The sequence below is a fragment of the Aquila chrysaetos genome, chromosome 16 (assembly GCF_900496995.4).
Source record: "Aquila chrysaetos chrysaetos chromosome 16, bAquChr1.4, whole genome shotgun sequence".
In the NCBI taxonomy this organism is placed as follows: domain Eukaryota; kingdom Metazoa; phylum Chordata; class Aves; order Accipitriformes; family Accipitridae; genus Aquila; species Aquila chrysaetos.
In genome coordinates, this window is record NC_044019.1 from 10,360,639 (window position 1) to 10,385,046 (window position 24,408).

The window sequence follows — 24,408 nt, forward strand, 5'->3', positions numbered from 1 at the left end:
TGATCCATCCTTGTAGAAGGGTGATGGGAGCACCAGCATCATGTGTGGGTTTGTTCTGCTTGTAAATAGGCGAAGGTTGTGTCTTGTGATCTAGTTATAAATTCTCTGGAGGTCAGCAGAGGAGTCTGATAAACATCTTGGCCTTTCCATGGGTATCTTCACATGGCCAATAGCTCATCTGAAGTTTATATTTTTGACCAATTCTGCATGATCCCTAAGAGTGGCTGTTCTGTTTCCTGGCAATCTGAATTCCAGCCAGATAAGGTCTCAGCTTCACATTGTCCTCTCTGTCCCTCATCTGAGGTAGCTGTTTTTCAAGAGGGTGTTTCTAAACGGTGTCTGCCTACGCAAACCTGGCACTGTTATCTATACAGAGTAGGAGAAATCTTCTTAAAGGCATTTATGAAAGTATTTCCCTAACAGAATTTATTAACTTCAGTGAACTGTCTTCAGTGTAGAGTGTATAGATAAGACTTCATTACCTTCAGGATTGCTCAGTAAATGATCCCCAGGCCAACATTAACTAGCATTCCCCTTTCAGTGACTTGCTGGATCAGTTACGTATGGATTGCCAATGCTTCTGGCTCTTCCATGCCCACTGGAGACCTCCCATTCCCCAGGCACTCTCTGTTTCTGGTTGCCCTGAGGCCGTGAGGTCTGCCAGCCTTGCTGAAGCCTTTGAGCCTTGACGTACCTCTGTACTCTGCCCCATGAAATTAAGGGTTTTTGTAGCCCCTCTTTATGGGAAACAGTGCGACAGTATAGGTGTCCCTGGCTCTCATGTCTGTACTCCAGAGGCTCTCCAGACCTGCAGGTCTGGGACTCAGGCTTCCTCCCAGGCTGGCAGTGTACCATCGCAACTCTCTGTCTAGTTGCAGACAATGACACCTCAAGCTGAGCTCTCCCTGTTTATTACGGAAATGGTCCAACTCCTCCTCAGTGGCGTCTGGTGATTGACCCATGCCATCCGATTGTCCTCAGCTGGTCAGGAGAAGCTCAGTGGGGGTCTGCGTACAGGTAGGAGAACGCGCTGTCATGGGAGCAGCCGAGCTGCTTCGCCAGGAAGGGTCGCGTGCCGTTGGCCAGATGATTTTGTGAGAAAGGCCGAAAGCTAGGAGTTGAGGACCAAAGTCACACTGCAGTACAAGCTCGAATGAGTCACTTAGGTCCACACTGATGCTATGGAGTTTTAGGCAAGTATCTGAAGTGTCTTAAGTTCAAAGCTTAGGTTGAGAGATGCTTAGGCTAGCCTTCTTCCTTCTCTTTTGTGTATGCCATCTAGTTCTGTACTTGTTAGAGAAAGTGCTGTCTCTGAGTGTAGGTGCATGTGTGAGGGTAGTCAGCTTTCACTAAAGTGGGAATATCATCCTGGCCAGTACTATGCCCATGTTAGTAGTAGTCATAGTATTAATGCAGGTGGGGGAGGTGGGAAATATGTTATTGATTTCTAAAACAGTTAAACTCATTTAGTGTAAGGGCAGCTGTTTTAAAGCTGTATGCATCAACCCTCTCAGTTTCACTCCACTGGCATCACAGCTTTCTGAAAACGAAAGCCTTGTACTGCCTAGGGAGTTTTCTGCTGAACTTTTAATAGCTTTGTGATGAGGTGCTGTGCAATTCAGCAGGTAATTGGCCTGTGTGTAACCCAAAATGTTTCTACAGGAGTATGTAGGTGAACAGCAGTTTGTACTAATTAAACAATTGCTTCCATTGAGCTGAACATAATTAATGCAACTTGGATAATAGAGAAAGGTAAGTTGGTAATTTAACCGTTGTGGGTTTGGGGCAGAAATTTCAGTGATTTACTTTGTGGCAAAGAAGGAAGCGTTGGGAAATATTGGTACAGAACAACTCGAAAAAGGATTACCTTTGCAGTATGTGTGGCTGCATATTAGACTTGTGCTGAAAGCTTTGTATATTTCTGCAAGGTTGTATGGCAAATTATAGTTAGAGCTGGGAGGGAGTATGTTTGGTTTTTTTGTCTCAAGAAGCTTTTAAGACTTGGAAAACTTTAGTGTACTTACAAGGTTCTGTTATTGCCCAAAGTGCCCCAGCAGTCTGCAGTCTCTCCCCTACTCCCTCTAAGAGTTTTAACTGCCTGGGGTCAAGGCCAGCTCTGACTCAGGGCATGTTCAGGACCAGGTTCCATAGTGCTTGGCTCCAAGCTCTAGCGTGGGCTGCATCGCAAGGGGAGGGGAGCCAGGAGCCGAGGGTGACAGCAAGGCAGGCAGGGCAGTGCCTTTACCACCAATTTGGCAAATCCTGCTGCACCTGAACAAGAGGAACAGGCAAGTCCAGCAATGGTAACCAGGGCTGGCCAAGAGTGCAGTGATCCAAGCATACGGATGAGGCAGGTCCAAGATCAAGCTAGGGTGTTGCAGTCAGGAGCAGCAAGGTAGAGGGCCAGGCACAAGCTTGTGTGAACTCAGGCGAGACCCAAGGGCTTTGAGCTTAAGTGTAGCTCCATAGCAAAGGGGTGAGGGCCCTGCTGGAGGTATCTCATGGAACTTTCTCACACTCAGCTGTTTCACAGCAGTCTAGTCTCAGCTTATGGTTATGTCGTTCTAGGGCTGGGCTTGAGCATGGGCAGCCAGACCCTCAGGAGAGAGGGGAGAGGTTTCAGAGCCTCTTCTGCACCCAGGTTAAATAAAAACAAACTTCTAAGATTTTCAGACACAGAAAAAGAGAGTTGCAGCCTTTTCACCTAATGTTGCCAGTGGCAGGCTGGCCAGGGGACTTTCTGGGACTGAAATAACCCCATTCAAGACTCTGCTTGTCCTCCTCACAGATCTCAGCTTGAACTTGTCTCCTACTCCCAAAATGAATATCTTGCTATTCCTGAGATGAATATCTCACTTACCAGGGCTTTGGTTCTTCTTGGCAGGGATTGTTTTTTTCCTAGTTCTTTTTTTACACATGAAATTCCAGCCTGGAGCTGGAAAAACTTTATGAAAGCCAGGCAAATGTCAAAACCCTCTTAATTTACCTCAATGTTTGTGGGTGTTGTGTATCATCATAGGAAAGAGCGTGTTCATCTGTGGTGTGGCACTGTAATGCCAGTGAAAAATGTGCATTCAGCCATATGTTGAAATTTTCTGTGTTTTAAATGCTTGTATCTAGTCCCAGAGCAAAGAAAGCCCAACTGAAGCAGGCATATCTGGAGTGGCTGGGGCAGGATGAAATCTTTATCACCAATCTTGCTGAGCAGAGGCCAGCCAGAAGGGTATCCCCCAGGCACAAGCAGAAAGCATCACAACTCCTTCATTTCACAGGGCCTTGTATCTGAGAAATTCCCTGAAAACTCCTGTTGCCAGCAGCTGTGCTGGGTATTGTGGGACTGATGCTCAGTGAATTCCTGGTAATTTGTCCTCGCCACTGCTGCTGTTGGGGATGAATCACAATAGTTCAGTTGTCAGTGGAAGCTGGAGAGGAGGGCAGGTGTGGTCCTACGCTAATTTCCTCTTTGTTATCACCTGGGTATCTGTCCCTGCTCTCAGAGGTCTGAAGTCATGTGCTGGAGTGCAGGATTTACCTGCCTTTTCTTGTTGTTTTAAATGTCTTCTAAGTATCAGCTAAGATCAAAACACCTCAAGTGTTCTTTAGATAAATGGCTTGCTCTTTGTAAGCAAAAGTAAGGATTGAATTGTCTTGACATTTTATAATCCTTCTGGTTTTGCACGTTGCAGCTTAAATGTATTGCAAAAGGCCCCTGTAATTTCTCTGAAGTCTGCTGGATCTCTGCGGACGGGAGTAATATCCTCACTTCCTTGCAGTCTCATTTCTGTATCTGGTCCTGCAACCTTAAGGAGCCTGATGTAAGGTTTTTTTTTCCTCAGGTCCGTGCTGGCTTCTTGACAGTTTAGGCATACCTGTTACTAAATTATATCTGATGAGGAAATATGAAAAGATCAAATATGGCTTTATTCTCTGGAATCTCTCAGCTACATGAGTTGCTTGAGGGTAGAGCTGGGTGACTTCTTGTCAATTGATACTGTCCTATTCTCCATGGTACTGCATCTCTGTTTGAGCTGCTGGAATTTATTATTTGTGTCATGAGTTTTCCAGCCTCGGCTCTAGTCTTACTTAGTTGTGAACAATCTGTATACAGCATTGACACAAACCGTTTCTATGCCAAGTTAATATGCAGTGCAAGGGAAAACACATATTGATGGCTGTGTTGGATTTGGGAGCCTGTGAAGCTCATCATTCCTGCCTTTTCTTATCAAATAGTAGACTGCACCATCAGGGGCAGATGTATTTCTGTCAAGGGAAAGAAAGAAAATTCAGTCCCTTTCTCTTTCTGCTCTGGTGCTCCAGGAGATACAGAGAAGAGAAATGTGATCCCCGAGGATCTCCGCAGATAGCGAGAAAAGAATATATAGAGAAGGTGAAACTCAGCTGCAGGATGCCATACCTTGAGGAATTCCAGATTCAATTGACTTTTGATACCTCAGGCTTTAAGCTGTCTTTTGGTAGTAGGCATTGTAGATGATGCTGTCTTCAGGCAGCAGACAGCACCATGCGGGCTCTTCCAAGAACACAGGGGGTGTGTGTGTGGTGTGTTGTCAATGGGCAGTCAAGTTCTTATACCAAAATGACTTTTTTGATAGTCACTTTTTTCCGCAGAAATGTCAGAATTAATGATTATTGATGGTAGAAGCATTTTGTCAATTGTTCCCGCCTTGAAAATAAAACAATCCAATTAATAATGCTGCAAGGAAATGTTTCACAAAGGACTGGAAAATGTACCCATTTTGAATCCTGGTGAAAAATAGAGCTTTCAGTGTGCCAGTATTTTTTTAAAGATTGTTTTCTGACAAGCATTCTCTTGGTAAGGAGTCTCACGTATCAGGGGAGGTGAGGAGGTAATGACTATCTGGCCATGGTGTTACATGTGTCTCTGTGTGTGAGAGACTGATGGTGGTGGTACATAATCCTTGCTGCTTAAAACACTCCCAGGTGGGAGTTACCTGCAAAATGCTGCTAGTTAGAGCTTCTCTCCAGCTGCAAGGGCAAGGACTGTGGCTCACGTGGCTGGTGTTCAGGTATTTCATAATCCAGGTTTGGAGTGTTCCCCACTCCTTTCAGTTGCCTCGCAGTCCCCATCAGTTGGCTCAGACCTGCTCTTAATCCTGAATTTTGGCCAAGGCTGAACCTTGGGTACCAGGGCAGGGAGGCCTTGAACTAGAGATGCCTTCCCTCCCAGGAGACAGAGTGCCCTGTTCGTTGCCTTTAGGGCATGACGGAAATATCATTTGTTTAATCTGATTTGTTTAACCTTGGCCATACTGCCACTGCCCTTCAGATTTCTGGTTCGCATTTGTTATACTTTTTTCTTTCCCCTGGAAACTGAGCTTGCTTCATCAGTTGGAGTGGCTGCTGAAGAGCAGTGAATTCTGCCTTTGTACCAGGCTTTTAAAGAAATTATTTATGATTCTAAGATGATTGGATGTGTTTCAGTGTCAGCACTGGGTATGCATTTTTAAGAATGTTATTGAGACACTTATACAAAAATTCTGCTAAGCATGTTCCTAGGATGTTATTTTATAGTGTTAAAGAAAGTATTGAGTGCAGTAGTATTAAATAAAACCTTTCAATTAACTTATCAAAACATTTTCAGTGCTTTCTTCTTTCCAGGACAGGCAGAATTTAAACAAACACCAAGCAAAGGAAAGGAAGAGAAACATTTTTTTGACCTTACATCTCTTTTGCTTTAACTGGGACTAGTTAGGCTGAATACATAATCATAAGCTCAGAGGCTTAATTTCTGTTGAAGGGAACCTCTATAGCAGGAGTTTGAAAATTCACGATGTGATTGATGTCAAGCAAGCCTGAAGTTGCATAGGCTTTGAGCTTGTTATCTGCAATAATGTGAGTTAACCTCAGTGAACAATCGATGGCCGTAGAAATGGGCTAACAGGCCATCCAGATTTAAAAAAATGTAGATGATGACAACAAAGAGATCTTGGGTTTTTTACACTTTGAAAGTTAAATGAAAAAGTTTAAAGAAGAACTTTCTGATTAATATTTTGATGGGACCAGTATGGTTTTAAAGTTCTTCAACAGAATGGATGCTGACATTCCTTATTAGTCTGGTTTTCTGGCAGACATGAAAAAACAAGTTCATAAAACAAAAAGATTAAAAACAGTGGAAAGGGAAGAAGCCATTTTAGTAATGTTGCCTATAGATATATTTCATTAGGTGTGCAGTAGAGCTGGTCCTCTGCTTCAGGCAAAGGTCCAGAATTTATTTCTGGGCTATGTGCCTGCTCAGTTGTATCTCTATATGTAGATCTCTGTGCTGAAATGCAAAAGGATTTACAGCAGAGGAGTTAAAGTTGTGGTGGTCTCTAAGAATATAAGTAAAGCAAATTCAGTCTCTAAGAATGTAAGTCAAGCTAGATAAGTGCTACATAAGAGAGACAAGCACTTTCTTGGATTGGAAACAAGGCAGAAACTTTGGATAGGTACATTGTAGAAACAATTCCTCCAAGTTTAATTTTACTCATTTTTTTGTTGGTTTTGCTGCTTTTGCCATTTGAAACTGGAACAAGCATGGAATTGTGTTTGTTCTAATAAGCTGGAAATGAAAATAAAGGCCCATTTGTCCCAATGAGGTCCTTTTTAATATGTAGAGTTCTCCCAAGGTGTTTTCCTGTTCATGCCTCACTTCTGTAAAATCCTCTCTTGAGAGCTGCTGGGATATAGAGTTTGGACACATTTTTCTGGTTGTGAATAATCTGTTCCTATACTAAGCAGATTTTGTATCTTGTATAGTACTTTAAGCTCTGTCCTCTGTGCCTGATGCACTAATGCTGTTTTAAGCAGCAGAAGAGTTCAAAAGTGGGTAAAGACACATCAGTGCAGTCAGTGGTTCATAGTCTCCTTTCTCTTATAGGATTATTTCTTGAAAAATCTTCTAATGCTGTACTTGAATTCTTTAATTTATGCAATAGATTTTTTTTTCCTTCTTGGGACTTCTCCTGAACTGAGAGTGTGCTTAAATGGGAAGGAGTGGCCCTATTTCTTCTGTCTGTCTAATCTAATTAATCTATCTCATTTATTCAGTAATTAGAACATACAGATTTTTTTAATTATTTTTTTTTTACTCACAAAGTAGAAGACGGAACTACTGAACATGCATGTTTGTTCCTGTAGAGTCTGTCTGGTTGAATAAAACACATCCTCCGGTGCCATCCTCTTCACTTGAAACAGGTGTTTGAAGTTCACCCTTTTGGATGACTTTGAACTGAGCGCAAGGAAGGCCCACTGGGAAAATAAATGTCAAAGGCCTTGTAGGCCTTTTGAAAGAGTTAAATCACTCTCTGATCTCACTGGTTTTAGTCAGGCTATTAGGTCTTTAAGCATCTTGTCTTTGAGGATTAGTCTGAACTCTTAGTTGTCCACGCCTGATGGCTTCTATCACTCCAAGTACACTAATCCTGCCCTAAGCAATAACTAAGGCAGTCATTGCATTGGCATAAACACTCTTGTTATTCTCCTTATAACATTCTCCACTTAAAAGCTTTCCCTTCAAAGCCTTTCAGCCAGTCCATAACTGGGGTGATGGGGGGTGAGGAACGTGATCAAAGCTGAGCAGAGCCGTAGCACTTGATAAATGGCTTGTTCTCAAGTTCTCTGGGCTCCTGGAGGAAGGGAAGTGTCACCAAGACACCTTTTGACTAAAACCTGCTGGTAGCAACCTGGCAGAGTCTTGATTCCCAGGCGGTTTGTATTAGAACAGGATCTAACATCTGTACCTGCCAAGTGCCCTGTGGGCTTTGAGAAGACTTCTTGTGTAGTTTAGAAGCAGTATGCATTTGTATGTGAGTCTTATCATGAGAGAAGTGAAGGGCCACAAAGACGATTAAGGGACTGGAGCATCTCTCGTATGAGGAAAGGCTGAGAGAGCTGGGACTATTCAGCTTTGAGGAGAGAAGGCTCGGGGGTTCTTGTCAATATATGTAAATAGCTGAAGGGAGGGTGCAAAGAAGATTGGAGCCAGGCTCTTTTTAGTGGTGCCCAGTGACAGGACAAGAGGCCATGGGCACAAACTGAAACACAGGAGGTTCTGTCTGAACATCAGGAAACAGATTTTTGCTGTGAGGATGACTGAGCAATGGCACAGGTTGCCCAGAGAGGTTGTGGAGTCTCCATCCTTGGAGATCTTTAAAAGCTGTCTGGACACGATCCTGGGCAACCGGCTGTAGGTGGCCCTGCTTGAACAGGGTGGTTGGACCAGATGACCTCCAGAGTTCCCTTCCAACCTCAACTGGTCTGTGACTGTGAAGCTAAGTTTTAATACAGAGCATCACGTGGGCAATGACCTGACTTGGGTTGGAGGTTTAATTTTCCTGCCGTCTTGTGTCCTCCAGTGCTATGTACAGTCATCTCATTCTTTTGTACAGTATGGTCGCACTAATGACACCTTTTGCTGTTCTGTTGATTTTTTTTTAAAGTTATTTTTTTAGTTTTAGTTTATTAAAAGAACCTCCAGTTTCTGTATGCATGAGATTTTGGGGAGATCTCAGCTTTCATTTAAAAATATAAATTAAAAATTAGTCTTTGTGGTTATAGAGAAAAAGATCAAAAGCATAACTTTCTAAAAAGACAAAATATTGGGTAATAAAGAGATTCTAATGCTCAGTGTTTTATGAAGACATTTCAGTTTTAGGAAGCTGATTTTTTATTTTTCTTTAAATTAACTTGGCAGTGTTAGTTTCTTGTATTTTCTGTTCTTCAACAAACTTTTATTCCCCCAGAAATAATGGATTTATTCATTACATATTCTGGATGTGTAGAATTTATGTATGCATCTTTTTTGAGTCTCAAGTCCGTGAACTGCTCATATCTGATCCAGTGTTTAATGTGATTCAGATTATGCAAAGAAGCTGATAATGCTACCCTGTTCTAATTAGGTGCTTGAACAAGGGCCTAAGTGGAAACATGCTGTGTGGGATGTTCAGAAGTGCCCATGGGAGAAAGGAGCTTAAGCCCCATTGAGAGTGAAGAGCTTGATTCCACCAGCTTGAGAACGTGATGTCTCCCCCATGCTCTGCTCCCGCTGCTGTCGGCAGGTGTTGTCATTCTGATGACTTCATGAGCCAAGCTATGAGTTTCATGCACCATCCCTTTACAGTCACACTAACGAAAACTCTTATACCTTGCCAGGTTTTTCTCTGTTAGGTTTCAATCCAGTGATTTCAGTCCAGTTAATGAGGGAGTCTCTTTTGTCCTTCCCAAAAGACACAGTTACAGAGAGTTGTTTTCCTTGTATTTTGCAAAAGACACGTGGCTTCTGACACACAGGTTTCTGTTTTGCAGGTCCCCGGTTTGCTCGTTGTGGAGAGGCCACCTTGTCAACTGGGCTCACGTCAGGTGCTCTGAGCTCCCATTCCTGCATCAGGTACGTGAGTGGCTGTGATCAATTTATTGATCTAAAATGAAGTTCTGGGTGGATAATTGCATTTGAACTTAAGGCCTCAGTGAATGGGTTTTTAAAAAGTAGAAAAGACAATCTGCAGAAGCTATTATAATTAATATAATGGATCAGGCTGGTAACAGAGATGTTGCTTACTGCTGATGTGGATTGTGTTTCCTTGTTTCCCTCAGAGTGGGATGGCCTGGAAAGACATTGTGCTGAGCCCTTTGGGTGAGGGGACGGAAGTGGGCATTGAATTATTATCCCAGGATCCTCTTTTTTCTCTTAGTATTACTGGCAAACTAATCTAACTTCAAGTGATGTGGGTATTGTTTACCTGAATACTGACAGCAACTCCGTTCTTTCCAAGCCAGATCAATTTTTTACATTAATGATGAAGGCTGGTATATTATGAGACTTCACTGTTTAAGAAAAAATAATAATAAAAAAAAATACTGTCTACTGAAGTCATGCGTGAAATCTGTCCATCTTCATTCTTTCCCCCTTGAACCTGCATCTTTTGTGCACAGTCTATGTATTTTGAATAGGGAAAAAACCCAGCCCTGTCCTTCCAATTATATATGGAATTATATATATGTCCTTCCATCTTATAAAAACGGTGGAGGTGTTGAAGAACACACTGTGGTAAGGGAAGGACAGATAAACAGATTAAAAAAGAGGTGCTGCAGCATCTGGAATAGTTGCTGTAAGTATATAGCTGATCACCCAGCAACAAATGACTAAGACACCAAGATGTATTTAGGAGAATGTCACAGAACGCAGTCCCTGAAGTGGGGAGAAAGGAAGAAGATGATACATTGGAGTTTATGTTCAGTTCCCTCTAAAGCCCTGTAGGGAAAAATATTTCTGAATCTTCTGGAAGAATAAAGCTACAAGTAAAACACTGTAATAACTTCCAAGTGGCTGTATCTGAAGTGGTGAAGCATTTAAATGGAGGGGTAGTCTTCCCCCTTTCTTTTATTTTTCTTAAATACTTCCTATTTTGGTCTCCTTTAAACAGTTACAGTGGACACAGTGACCAGCCCCAACCTCCAGTTGAAAATCAGATTTTGTCAGAAATCTGGAAAGAAAAATAATTCCTGGTTTGCAGTTGAAACAAAAATCAGCACTCACTGTTGACAAGCTACTGGAGACACTCAGAAAAGCAATCACCACTGCATGGTGTGCCTTTTAACTGGGAGTTACAGGTGATTATTTAAATCCATGTAGTCTGTGGACTTCTGCAGCACATGCAAACTGAGGATTTGACCAAGGTCTGTGGTGTGAAGCGGTATCGAAGTTGGGATTCTGATGTTAATACCAATTAACTTTTGACTCGGCTGTTCTCATACTCTTAAAAACTGGTGTCCATCAGGAATTTTTATGTTGCTTGATTTTCAGTGACCCTTCTCCTTCAGCTCCTAGCTGTCTGGTTCTTTGCAGGAAAAGGTATTTTCTTTGCTTTTGTGTGTATCTATTGACTTTGATGTTAGTTACAACTGGAATTAAGATCTGTGCTGTATAGTCAACATTACCTTGTGTCCATTGAATTCAATCAATCAAAGCTCAGCGATTTATGCTAGAAAATAACTCTTTTTGTCACTTTTTCACACCTTCTGTTTTCTGCAAAGACTAAAATATCTGATGTTATTACAGGCCCCTCAGAAGGGCTATTCTGTCCATGTAGGTTTTACAGGTAAACGGAGCAGGTTGATTTGGTAGAGTGGCCATAATTCACCACCTAATAGAGTCTGTAATTGGAGTAGGGGTTTGTTTTGTTTTCTGAATTACTGTGCCAAAACTTGAGAAACTTTGCTTTCAATTCTGAAACTGAATTATAGGTTTAGGCCAAGGAGACGCAGCAAACAGGCTTTCAGCAGCTGGACTGACCCAATTTTCTGCATTGCCAGTGATGATTTTGTTGGTTTTGTGTGATTATATATTTAACTTAAGCAGAGCTTCCAATAGGCAAGGATCAGAGAAGAGTAGGAAGCTTCTTTGTTTGCTTTGTTACTGTAAATATTCACACAGCATCACTGTATAATTTAGAGGATACAGCTCTGAGGGCCATATTTAATCCCTCATCCTTACAGCATTTTGCACAGCTCTGCCATATAAAGTGTGCAGGAAAAAACCCAAACAAAATCTGTTTCTCTGCAGAAAATTTTTGTATTGAGTCTTTAAGATTGTCTTTACAGACTAAGGACGACTCCTTTTTTTCTGTGGTGTAAGGGCTTCTAGTGAAACACAGTGAATGAGTGCTGGGGGCATCTGTTTGGGCTGATAGCGAATGTATTTGATTACGGATATAGTAAGTGTTTGTACTTTAAATTATATGAAATAAGCGTGAGTTTCCCAAGTAGTATTTCACCATTGAAATCAGGGAGTATGAATTGTCATCTCAAGTGCAGCTTCACTGGGAGGTGAGATTTAGCCAAAATGGTCACTTCTGCTGTACAGACGAGGAGATGGAGCGGTGGAGAAGCGGCACACCGTCCTCTTCCTTTCCCTGGCAGAAAGGGAGGGAAATGTCTGCCTGTGTCTGTGCAGTACTTATACACAGACAAGGAGTCTAGACCAGAAGCTGTCAGGTTGTAGACTCTGAGGGATTTAAAATGATCTTTGTGCCACGAAAAGACTTTTTGCTCACGTGCCTGATGGTAGGAGTGGAGTCATTGTGGAGGGGAGTGACGCTTTGCTTTCCCTACCAGTTTTTGTTTTTCTTTAGCTCTTCCTGCTTCTTGCCTCACTTCTGACAGGGAGACTGGTTTGCCATGCTAAACACCTTGGGGCTGACAGGATGGAGAAAACCTACAGGCTCCTTTGACAGCTGTAATCAATAAGCAGTGAAAAAATCTCACTTTGAGAAGCTCTTTTCCAACTATAAATGGCAACAAAAGTCATGAAGGTGAAACCCTGATTTTAGACCAAACTGTGAAAGCAGAGGACCAGGAATCTGAGCCCAGGGAAAAGATTTGCAAATGTAGAGTCTCTCTGCTCATCTGTGTGCACCTCAGTCAAGGAAGGAACCACACTGTGCCAGACAGTCCTCAAAAATTCCTTCCTCAGACAGCTCATAAACTGGAGCTTTGCTTAGCACATCCCTGTGCTCTTAGGGCAGAAACAGGGCTTGCTGCAAGAGCTTTCATTATCATATTGCAATCTTCTCTGAAGGTCCCACTCACCTTTTGAGAGATGCTGGATTTCTCCAACTCTTGTGAGAGTCACAGGGAGATGAGGAGACTTCATTAATAACATCTAAGCAGAAGTAGGGATCAAAATTAGCTTTTTAACTTAACAAGTCTACTTTATTTTAAAAAACAAGTAAATTGTTTCTATGGAAGATAAAAAGTTGTTTCTTTCCAAATAGATTTAATTGCCAGCAAGCCACACTGAAAATGGGAATAACAACTTTTAATTATGATTAGGGATAGACAGAAATTCCCAGAGCACCTGGTTAATCAAAAATAGAGGCTGAGGAGCGCAGTATTTTTCATGCTGTTTTATGGTGACAATGGCAAGTCATTCAGAAAGCATAATAGGGAAAGTTAAGTCTAACTGATATGTTCTTGTTTTGTGATGTTGAGTAACTATCAGTATGGGCTCTTACTGTCACCTTTGTTTTGCAGGAAGCAATGCATATGCATATATGCGAATAAATATGGCTGTATGCCATATGGCTGTTTTACTCACAACTTAGCTGCTTATTTGGCTGATACGGAGTTTTTATTCCCTTTATCTTATGGGTGCAGCTAGGGAATTTGGTGGTAATAAAAATACAGAGCTCTTGCAATGAGCTTTGTGCTGATAGATCTGAGAGTTTCATGAAGTATGATTAACCTCTCATTGCAGATATGTAACAGAGAAACAAGTTTGCCCCTGTGGTCACCTGGGTGGCAGGAGAAATGGGATGAGGAACCCTGCCGTGGAGTCTCAGCACAGGGCTCCCACTGTCCGACTGTGCAGCCTCTGCTTTGGTTTGTTAATAGAACTGTCAGTGGTATCATTCCTTCTAAGGATGCGGGGAAGGTTTTAGGTTCCCCAGATATTAATCAGGTATCTTTTTGTCAGCACTAAATTCATTTTAAAGAAGAGATACAAAAATAGCACATCCTTTTGTATCAGCTATCATACGTCCTCTGGAAGCATCTTTGCCAAATGCATAAAAGAATGCAATTAATGGCTACCCAAGAGATTTATTCTATTATCTTGACTAGCTTATTTCTAAAGTAGTTTGACATTTTATTTGTCTGACTTATCTGTTGTTGTAGGGAGATTTTGTTTTATTACCCTTGAGAAGGCTGAAATGTTAAACAGGAAATATGGGAGTTCCTTTCATTGCTTTTTTACTATGAAATGTGAACTCACAGACTGGAGCATCAGCTCTGCAGTAAAGGAGAAATCTGGGCTCGTGGTTGGGGCAAAATGGTGCTCAGGAGATTTAGATTTGATTACAAACAGTATCCCAGACCCCCTGTGGTAAGCTGCTTATACCTCGATCCTACAAAGCAGTTTTAAGCCCTGCACACCCTACCTCTCAAATGTGAAATTCAGATTGAGCTTTGTCTTCCTCTGGCACCGCCAACATCCCAGTGTCTGCAATCAGTGTGAATGGGCACTGCAGGGAAGGAGCACACTGGAGTGAAGTCGGGTTCCTGCTCCCAGAGCAGACTTAGCTGTAAACAGTAGGACAGATATCATTTAAAATACCCACTGGTGTTGCTGCTGGATGTGTACTGTCAGTAATGTGAACTATAATGGTAACTATAATACGTTAACAAGGAGTCCATTTACCTGGAGGAGTAAGAGCCATTTTTATGTGGTTGTCTTTTAAACTGAATTTGTTTCTTCTTCAGCCAGTCTAGACATGCTTGACATCAGCTGAAATCTCTTAAATTTAATGGCTGTGGCGTGTTTTGTAATAGTATTCTGGTGTCCAGTCCTCTCTGCAGTGCTTCATGATTTCCTGATTCCACCTTCATACATATACACACACTCTCCATTTGGGAACATGTAGCAGTGCTACATATCAAGGTGCTGCGATTAGATCACTGGTCGGCCTGGACCAGGGAAGAGACAGATAACACACATGGTGTGAGTGCCAACTCCGTCCTTTATTGCGCAGTTAATTCCTTTTATACTAACAACGGTAGGTGGGATTACTGATATGTCATAGGGAGGCGACGACTAGCCTTCTACCTTTCCGTGACATCGCGAGATCTTCCGAACGGTGTTCCCTACATCTCCCCCTCCTCATGTCCAACTAGCTCCCATTGGTTACACACACTATTCATGCACTGTCCACGTGTCCAGTTGCACTCAATGATTGGCTGCATCAACACTGCACACGCGCATAAACATAAAACATAATTGGTCATACTAACCAAACATAAGAGACTTATCTCAGTCCAATCGGCCAAGACAAACTGCCGAATTGAGGTTGTTTGTGCCAAGTTCTCTTTATCGTGGAATATGCACCTGTGTTCCTCTAATTGGTATCTTTCTTATTTTTGTCTTCTTGTTTATTCTGTTCAAGGCCTTCTAAAGGCGTCTGGAATGCTCTTGTGACCGTTAGCTAAATATGTTCCCACAACAGGAACACAAGTTAAATATTTGATTTGATTATGATCTTTGGGAGGCACTGTAAGTAGGAAGGTTTTTTCGAGTGGCTACGAGAAAGCTCAGAGAGTCAGATCAGAAGCAAAGAAAACCAATTGAGAGTGGATTTGCAGTTTTTCTGTGTGTGAGCACACTATTTTAATTTGCATGGCCATTTTGAGTCAAAGAAGATGAAAAGCATCTGATTAATAGAAGTCTGGATGAAGAGATGTGCTGTTTATAGTGTTTTTGGAGCCCTGTAGACCTTGGGTTTGGCACCCAAGAAACCTGTCCCTTTATCAAGGAGCTTTCTTCATATTGGAGAGAACTGCAAGGTAAATGAAACAAGCAAGTAGAGCAGGCATATATTACTAAGCATGTTTTGTGTGAGTATATGAAAATCCACAGTTCTAAAAGGAGTCTAAAACTGAGCTCTGCAAAAATAACTTGCTTTATCTTACTAATATACAACATCCAAGAAAGCCTCTGCTTTTTGAGAAAAAAAAATATAGGAAACTTTAGACCTTCTTGAAACAAAGATAATTGCACTCTTGCTTATTTTAATTACATTAAGTAGGTCACTCACTTAAAACTGTGGAAAATTTAGGAAAGCTTAGGAACCTGTCATAAGTGCAGAACCAGGGGACCTTGGTTCCAGTCTCCTTTTACAGATCAGTCCCTATATTGCTCCAGCATTTTAGCATGGACTGCCTACAGTCAGGGAGAGCATTTACTTGTGTTTGTTTTTTAATCCAGACCAGTGTTAGCACTTCTTTTCTGGGTTGACTGATTTCATTACAAACATGTTTGTTGCAGTCAAGCTCTCTTGTAGCAGCAGTGATAAAAAGATAAAATCAGGCTTCTGAAAGCAATGGTGACAAGATTAGCTCAGAGTGGATAAAGAGGCTGAAAACAGGAACAACTTCATATGGTCAGAGATGGTACTGAATATTGCTTTCTAATTTAGGGTGTGGTTTATGGCTCTAGAAGAATGAGATAAAAATTACCAGCTCAGTTAGTTCCTAATTCCTTAAATGGGTGGCCCCATCTTCAGGTGCTTAGGATGCTGCAGGTCCCTTGTGTACTGAAAAAGTCTGACCTTTGGTGTCACCTCAGGAGCAGCAGCACTCCAAGCATGTTTATAAACTGCTCTTCCCCTCTTCAGCTGCCTAAGTGGTAGACCTGAGCTCCTCTGAAGATTTGAGTAAAGGGCTCTCTTGAAAATATTTGGCTGCAAAAATACAATGTGGAGAGTACTAAAAAGAGGACTTCTGTCTGAACTGGCTTTGCCCTACTTCACTAGTGTAGATACAAGCTGGTCTTTACACTCCTTGGAGACCCCCAAGAAATATGGTTATGAAGGTGATGTTAATGGGTATAATACATCTGGAAAATACTAGTATTTCTGAGGTGATGGGTTTTCAGGCATGGCCTATGTTTCCAAAGGCAGTTAAGTGGGATTGCAGTACACAGAACATCTGTTTCAGAAAAAATCTCTAGCCTCTGCTTTTTGTGCATCTTCTGCTCCTTCCATACCTGGTGAGCTATTGGAAAGTTGGGTGAATTGCACAACCTGATCAGTGTTATCACTGTTATATTTTTTCTACTTAACTCTACAGTTAATGGACAGGTCATGAAAACTTTTTCCTTTAAGCAAAGGGGCTGAGAGAGACTGCTTTGGATCATCACATGTTTGCTAGCTGGATCTCTGCCAGTGTAACCCGAGGAGGTTGCAATGGTGGGGAGTCTTTCCTGGAATTCAGGAAAAGATAAGGGAAGAAAAAGAGCTCTGTGCTGTGGGCAGAGAAGTTTGCATAAAGCCCACTCTGTGGTGGAAACAAGTCATGCAAGGTGGTTAGCAGTGTAACTAATTCTTCCTCTCTTCACTATGAAGCCCAGACTGCGCCTCTCTTTAAAAGCAAATGGCAGTTACTGTCAGCTTGAACTTCTCAATGGTGTTCAAAGTAATAGGGTTTTATAAGCACGAGATATGATGTTTTCCTTCTGTTACAACAGCAGGTAAGCTTTTTATGCCCTTCAGTTTGGCCAGGACTTCACCAGGCACAGAAAGGAGGGAGCAAGGTAGTAAAGAGGCAGAACCTCTGTTGTTTCTTCTTGGCTGCTGGGTGTAGACTCACAGTGAGGGATAGGAACCACAGTAAATTCCTGATCCACAGTCCTTTCAATTCAAAGACCCTCATCTATTCCAAGAGATTTCAAACAAGCTCCAAGCCTGTCTCCTTCAATCCAGCTCGTAGTATTGTTGGCTGGCCAACTTGGGAAAAAAAGAGATATTAAAATAATATCCTGGAGCATGCCCCTTCAGCAGTACATACCCTGTCATCTGCTTGCCTGGTGTTCAGCAGCACTGAGTGGTAGCTATGTTCATTAGCTCCTTGCCTGGTGTAAGGAGAGATCTTCCTCTAGTTTCAACCCACAAACTCTTATGGCTGGTTGCCGGAGGGGGAAATGCTGTGTTCTCTTTTAGCCCTGCCTGTTCCTATTCCTATCCCTATTTCTCCTCAGTGCACTGGATACTTTTGCTTTTCTGGTTTCTTCTGTAAGATCACAGGTTGTAGTGGAAGTGACCCAAGTAGGCAGTAAAGACTTGAAACAAAGTTGAAACAAAATGATCAAAGCTGTAGGGAAAGTGAATTTGATTGGGAAGTTTCCTCTGTGTGATCAGCCAAATCCTAAGATCTGTCTACTCCTAGGATAAACTATTTTAAGTTAATTATATAGATATATTCCCCTATGAGGACATTTGTTCTGGAGTAAGAGTGTCTATGTAGAAATTGAACTCTTGAAACCACTTGAAAGTATTTATTCTGCAGTAGCTACTTTGATTAATTTCTAAGCATACCAGGACCTACAGTGATTACAGTTGGCATTGCTTCTTCTGTGCTTCACTGCTTGCTTAAAGTAGCTTAGAGAGTGTCCCTAGTAATGAGTCAGGTTCAGAATTGTGCCCTTTCCTTTTATTTAAACTAGCAGAAGCAAACAATCTTCTCGACTCTTCATCTAAAAACGTGTACCACAGGTTGAAACACTGCACTGCGTATCTGTGTGCTGACTCCACAGAACTCCCACCCTTTGCCTCCATCTCTTTCTTAACAGTAGAGTTTAAATGTGGAAACAGTTCTTAAGTCAGACAAGGATATTTGGCTCCGAAAATGAGAGGAGGAGGTCAGCGCGTCACATGAAGCGAGACATGAAGGGGATGAGACGTGTCTAATGGAAACCACTGGAAAAAGTCAAGGGAAGAGTACTGAGGGAGAGAAAAACAGAAGCAAAGGGAGTGGAAGCAGGGGAGAAAAATGGAGGGAGAGGCTGCAAGATCCTGATGAAATTAAAATGAGTTGTTAATACACAGGAATTGCTCGGTGACTTTGGATAGGCCGGGCTCCCAGCTTTTCAGAGCTGGAGCTCTGCTGGCTTCCCTGCTATGCTGTCCCAGTTCGCTTCAGCAGAGAACTTGGCCTTCATCACCCAGAGGTTGCCATCTGTCACAGCCACCTGCTGGCCTGTGAAGTATTTGTGCCTGTCTAAAGGCACTAACTGCCAAATGTGTGAGCTCTGCTGTTGCTCTACGATTGATGCTGTAGCTCAGCTGGGGGCCAAATGGTAGAGTGTCAGCCTAAAAAAAGCCCAAAAGCAGCTCCCACAGCTCTCTCCAAGGTCCCCAAAGGAAGAGGGCAGCCCTCAGCTGCGCTGTAGCCAAGGCCATGGGCAGAGTACCAATTTTTAAAACTGTAAAAAATAAATGCTGTTCATCTCTGTGGTATCATTCATCTGAGGACCTTACAGTTTTGTCATTGTCTGGATGAAGCTTCACAGAAATTTGATGAGATAGCTCAGCTATTTCCAACAGGAATGGGAAAAGATACCAAAGGCAAATATCTACAGAATAAACAAGAGCTAGGGATAACCTTCAGCTTGCCTGAGAACATGGGCCCTGCCCCTTCCCCTGGGCAGTGTGCACAGTTGCTTCTCCATCAAAAAAGTCTCTCCTCTGCATGGAGCTCATGAACAGCCTTGTGTTCTTTGGTATGTTGGACCACTGCTTCCTTATGTTCTTGACAATCTACTTGCTTTCGGTTTGTTGTCTGCAGTTCTGGTGAGCTGGCATCTTTTACTTGGCCAAGAGCTGACTGGGCTTGGCTGTGTGCAAATGCCTGTGGTCAGTTCTCAGAGGATCTGCTTTGATTCCAGCTGGAAAATGGAGCACTTAGTCTCTCACTGAAGGTCTTGGTTTCAGGTCAGCCCCAAGAGCTTGATATTGCTCCCTTTTCTGGGGTCAACAGAAATTAGTTAATCCTTATTTGGTCCTCATTGCTTCAAAAAGTCTCCCTGGTCCAGGACTGTTTGGCTGGATAGGAGATGGTTAAAACTAACTGCCTACAAACAAACGTGAGTTCATCCTCACCTTCCATTTATGCTAAGAAAGACATATGATACATATATTAGACTATAGCACTGACCAAAATAACTCCAACACTTTGTACCCAGTGAGCAGCTGATGAATGTGGTGGTCTGTTTAGATGTCACTGCCTTCCTGCAGTCACTGTTTAGACCCAAATGACAGAAACACAAATAAATTCCTGAAATCAAGAAGTAGTTACAGGTCATGAGCAACACAGGGTCAGATTCGAAACTGGTGGAAGTTACTATAGCTTCATTAAAGTTTCATTTATTTATGCCTGTATTATTTTAGCTGCCTGATTTCACAGCTCTAATTCAGAGCACGGCAACGCAAGTAACTGAATCAGCTAAAGTAAGGTGGCGGTGGACTCTGCTGTGAGAAGAGGAGAGTTGCACTGGGGGGGACAGTTAGTCCTCTTAAATCAGATATGCTGTCATTACATAATTATGTGGAACTACAGCCTTAATAGAGTGATACAATTTTATACCAGCTCCTGATATGACTGGTAAATTGTAGCTAAACTTTAATTTACCCACCACCCCCTGCTCTTCACGCTGAGTATAATCATGAAAGCTCCTCTCATCTGAAAATGGTCTTAAGAGTTATCAGTATGAGGGCACTAAAGGTAGGCCAAGAGCAAGTCATGTACTCCGTATCATGAATTCATTAGCTAGTTATCTCCTGCCAGTGGAATTATAAAAGGAAGTTAGCGTTCTGGAAGTCCTTTCCATGGCGCAAGTGCGTATTTCATTTCTATTAATTTAATAATTTAAGCCTAACTTTTAAGCCTAACCTTTAATAATTTAAGCCTAACTTTTCTGAAAGTGTGGAGATGCTGTTGTAATGGTTTTGGAAGATGCAAAGTCTGTTTACAGGCTCAGTCTCAACATGTCTTTCTGTTATAGAGCTGTTTCAAATTTAGTTTGAGGTTAAATCTATGCAATTCCTTCAATACAACTGAATAATGCTTCTAGTGCCTCTGAGCTATAGGGTTGTGGGGGGTTGACCCTGGCTGGATGCCAGGTGCCCACCAAAGCCGTTCTATCACTCCCACCTCCTCAGCTGGACAGGAGAGAGAAAATATAACAAAGGGGCTGAGGGTCGAGATAAGGCCAGGAGAGATCAACTCACCAATTACTGTCACGGGCAAAACAGACTCAGCTTGGGGAAAATTAACTCAATTTATTACCAATCAACCAGAGCAGGGTAATGAGAAATAACACCAAATCTCAGAACACCTTCCCTCCACCCTCCCTTCTTCCTGGGCACAACTTCACTCCCGGATTCTCTACCTACCTCCCCCAGTGGCGCAGGGGGATGGGGAATGGGGTTTACGGTCAGTTCATCACACGTTATTTCTGCCGCTTCATCCTCCTCAGGGGCAGGACTCGTCACACTCTTCCTCTGCTCCAGCATGGGGTCCCTCCCACAGGAGACAGTCCTCCATGAACTTCTCCAATGTGGGTCCTTCCCACAGGCTGCAGTTCTTCACGAACTGCTCCAGCGTGGGTCCCTTCCACGGTGTGCAGTCCTTCAGGAGCACACTGCTCCAGTGTGGGTCCCCCACGGGGTCACAAGTCCTGCCAGAAAACCTGCTCTGTGGGCTCCTCTATCCGCAGATCCGCAGGTCCTGCCAGGAGCCTGCTCCAGCGCGGGCTTCCCATGGGGTCACAGCCTCCTTTGGGCACCCACCTGCTCCGGCGTGGGGTCCTCCATGGGCTGCAGGTGGATATCTGCTCCCCCGTGGACCTCCATGGACTGCAGGGGGACAGCCTGCCTCACCATGGTCTTCCCCACCATGGGCTGCAGGCGAATCTCTGCTCCGGCGCCTGGAGCATCTCCTCCCCCTCCTTCTTCACTGACCTTGGTGTCTGCAGGGTTGTTTCTCTTACACGTTCTCACTCTTCTCTCTGGCTGCCATTTCTGTCTGTCCCAGCAACTTTTTTCCTTCTTAAAAATGTTATCACAGAGGCACTACCACTATTGCTGATTGTCTCGGCCTTGGCCGGTGGCAGGTCCATCTTAGACCCGGCTGGTATTGGCTCTGTCAGACACAGGGGAAGCTTCCAGCAGCTTCTCACAGAAGCCACCCCTGTAACCCCCCCCCCCCCCCCCCCCCCCCCCCCGCCAAAACCTTGCCACACAAAGCCAATACAAGGGGGTTTTTTGGTTAATTTTGCCAAATTTGGCTATTGCTTTATAGATTAATACAATCTTCCTGAAGGACTGAAGGGAGCTTCAGGTAACAGTATTTTTAAAAATTTTGATAGTGTGCAAGTGAAAGATACTTTATCTGAGATGAAGGGTTGTACTGGTTTTTGGTGTTTAGTCAGCCCTTAGTTAGGATTCCTGGACATGTACATGGCAAAGATTTAGATCTTCTTTGCCATTTTGAATTTCTTTAAATTTCTTTTGACTTCAGCAGGTACTAAATCTAATAAGGGCAGGCATGTCACTATAAAATTGAAGCAGAGGCAGGAAATAGGCATTTGTCATACAGATGAATTTCAACAAGCTTGATTTCATATTGCTTTTTGAAAAGCAGCCTGGTATGATAAATGACAGCAAATGAAATTCTGCTTAACAGTTGCTGACCTCTTTTGGTTTTTTTCTTTTTTTTTGGTAGTATTCTGGCAGAAGACACAATATTCAAACCTAAATACAGAAAATAGACTGCAAGCATGTTATGAAGCTTTCCGTGTGTATGAAGAGTGTTCTCCAAAGAACTTTGAGTAACAAGGTCTTGCTAATTATGAGCGATTTTGCCACTGTGTAGTTCTGTTACAAATGTGGAGGGATAGAAAAATGGAGATTCTCATGACAGATGTTAGCCACGTCCCTTGATGTACATTTGGAAAGTCCTTGGACTTAAATTGAAATGTCCTCATAGACATTAACATATGTTGGTTGGTCACTGATTCTCTGCCCCCTCTTTTGCCAAACACATAAATAATAATGTTTATCTCCTGACCACAATGGGTAATTTCTATAATTTTATAAGTATTTATTGCAAGGTCAAAATGAAGTGGCCTGCCAGCAAAGCTGAAGGAGGGGAATAGCTCTTCTTTGGAAGGAGAGAAAAGGATGCCCAAATTATTTAGCAGGGAGTGTTTAATGTTGGCTATCTTCATACCATGCCTTCATTCCATGACACAGAAAAGGTCATGGAAGGGAAGACTTTCACTGCTAGGAAGTCTTTCCAGCCATGGGAGAGCTCTCTTGCGCTGTCTGGGTTGCAGAAGATACACCATGTATAGGAGGGTGCAGATTGTCTCATCTCACCTAGTGCATGTGAACAATGAAATCAGAAAAGGTAATGCCTAATCCGTGGAGAGCAGCCCATGGAGCTGCTACTGCCCGCGGAACCACCTCCTTTAAAATATTTTGGGGGCACGTTGTTAGATGTACATTAAGAGAAATACATTTATTAGTATAAGGACACAGAAAAACCTTTGAATGTACTCATCAAGATCAGTCATTCTGAACAGGAAGAAGTCCCACGTATTCTCTCTGTCTCCTTGTTCTATGGGAAGTCTGTGATAGAGCTAGCTGTGAAAAAACCAAGTTTTTAACCAATTTATTATCACATCTGGAAAAAAGTCAAGATACTTTACAGCCTTATTTGTAGTCAAGCAGGCATTGTGCAAAAATTTGCATAAGATGGCATACTCTCTTCATATTACATTTGTATTTATGCATGTGTGTATATATGTATCTTTATTCCTGTAGAAAAGCAGACTGTGAAAACATGATGTTCATTTCTTAGAAACCTCCAGTACAGTGGTCCCTCATACACCTTATGGTTTCTGAGTGTATTATTTCTGGTTTTTTCCATACTCTTTTGTGCCTCTAAGGAAGAGGACAAAGGCCAACTTTGGCAGCAACCACTTTCCTTTTGAGAACCTCTGTTCTTTGCTGCGTTTCAGATGCTGTTATGGGATAGTTTCTAAACCACATTAGCTGAGTTCAAACAAAGTTCCTAAGCTTTGCAGAAGCTGTCAATTTGCATTTTTTTTTCCTTTTTGACACAATCTAGTGTCAAAGAGAGTTCAAACTCCAATATGACAGCACGATGGGAAGGTGTTGTGCCTTCTTTCCAATTTAGAAGAATTGCTTTCTGAGTGGGAAGATCTCCAGCATCTCCTAGTGCTGTGAAGAATGCAGCAAGTACAAAGATGCTTTGCAGTAAATGTCTGCAGGAGGCCTGGTGAAGCCTGAATTTGAACATGGCTGAGCAAGCTGAGACCCTCCCCCATATGAAATGCCTCTCAAGGTGGGACTACAAAGGGCCGGTAATCTGCTGTTCTATCTAATTTACTAACAAGAAAACCATGTTTGCTAATGGTTAATGACTTGTGGCGTTAAGTTTCCATGCAAATGCTGGACTCCTGCCTAGTATTAGCTGCTTTTTGGGAAAGCCCTGAATATGAAGGGAAATACAGTTCCAGTTAGCACATTCTGGCTTAGTTCATTCCCTTGGACACAGCTGCAGAGTTGCTCTCTCTGTGTATAGTATTAATTCCTACCTCTTGCTTGGAGTGGGGTTTAGATCCCTCCCAGGGTGCATCTCCTGTTCATCCCTGTCCACCTACAGTTGTTGGTGTGATGAGGCATTTGGGCATAGTTAGGCTCACTGAAGGAGTAAATAAAGCTTCCTACAGGTTTTGTCAGTCTCTCCTGTACCCTCCACAAGGTAACTGCTCACTTGACAGTCTCTAGACAATTTTGAAATCCCTGTGGCTTCAGATCTGGGTTTCAGTGAAGCTGTATATGTAATTTCTTAACCTTGAACTGTTGTTTAAACCTGTGCTTCCCTAACAGAGCACAAAAAGAGGCACTTAATTTTATGAACGTGCTGGTAGGCTTGAGTGCCTATCAAATCAGATTGAGTGGTGTATCAGTTTTAGGAAGAATTGAAGGGCAGATTTTTACTTTTTTTTTCCCCCAAAAGGTATCTTGAAAGTAT

The 24,408-nt window shown here is 42.6% G+C and overlaps 1 protein-coding gene across 2 annotated transcripts in view; it reads left to right on the forward strand.

Annotated features, from left to right (window-relative positions):
• TSPAN4 (tetraspanin 4) overlaps window positions 1-24,408 on the forward strand; it is a 477,301-nt gene that overhangs the window by 158,737 nt on the left and 294,156 nt on the right. The window contains exons 2-3 of one of the 2 annotated variants that reach the window (XM_030038293.2): window positions 9,325-9,406; window positions 10,823-10,870. In XM_030038293.2, coding sequence (XP_029894153.1) covers window positions 9,325-9,406; window positions 10,823-10,870 — 130 coding nt within the window. The remainder of the gene's footprint in view (window positions 1-9,324; window positions 9,407-10,822; window positions 10,871-24,408) is intronic. The other variant, XM_030038299.2, reaches the window with a different exon arrangement.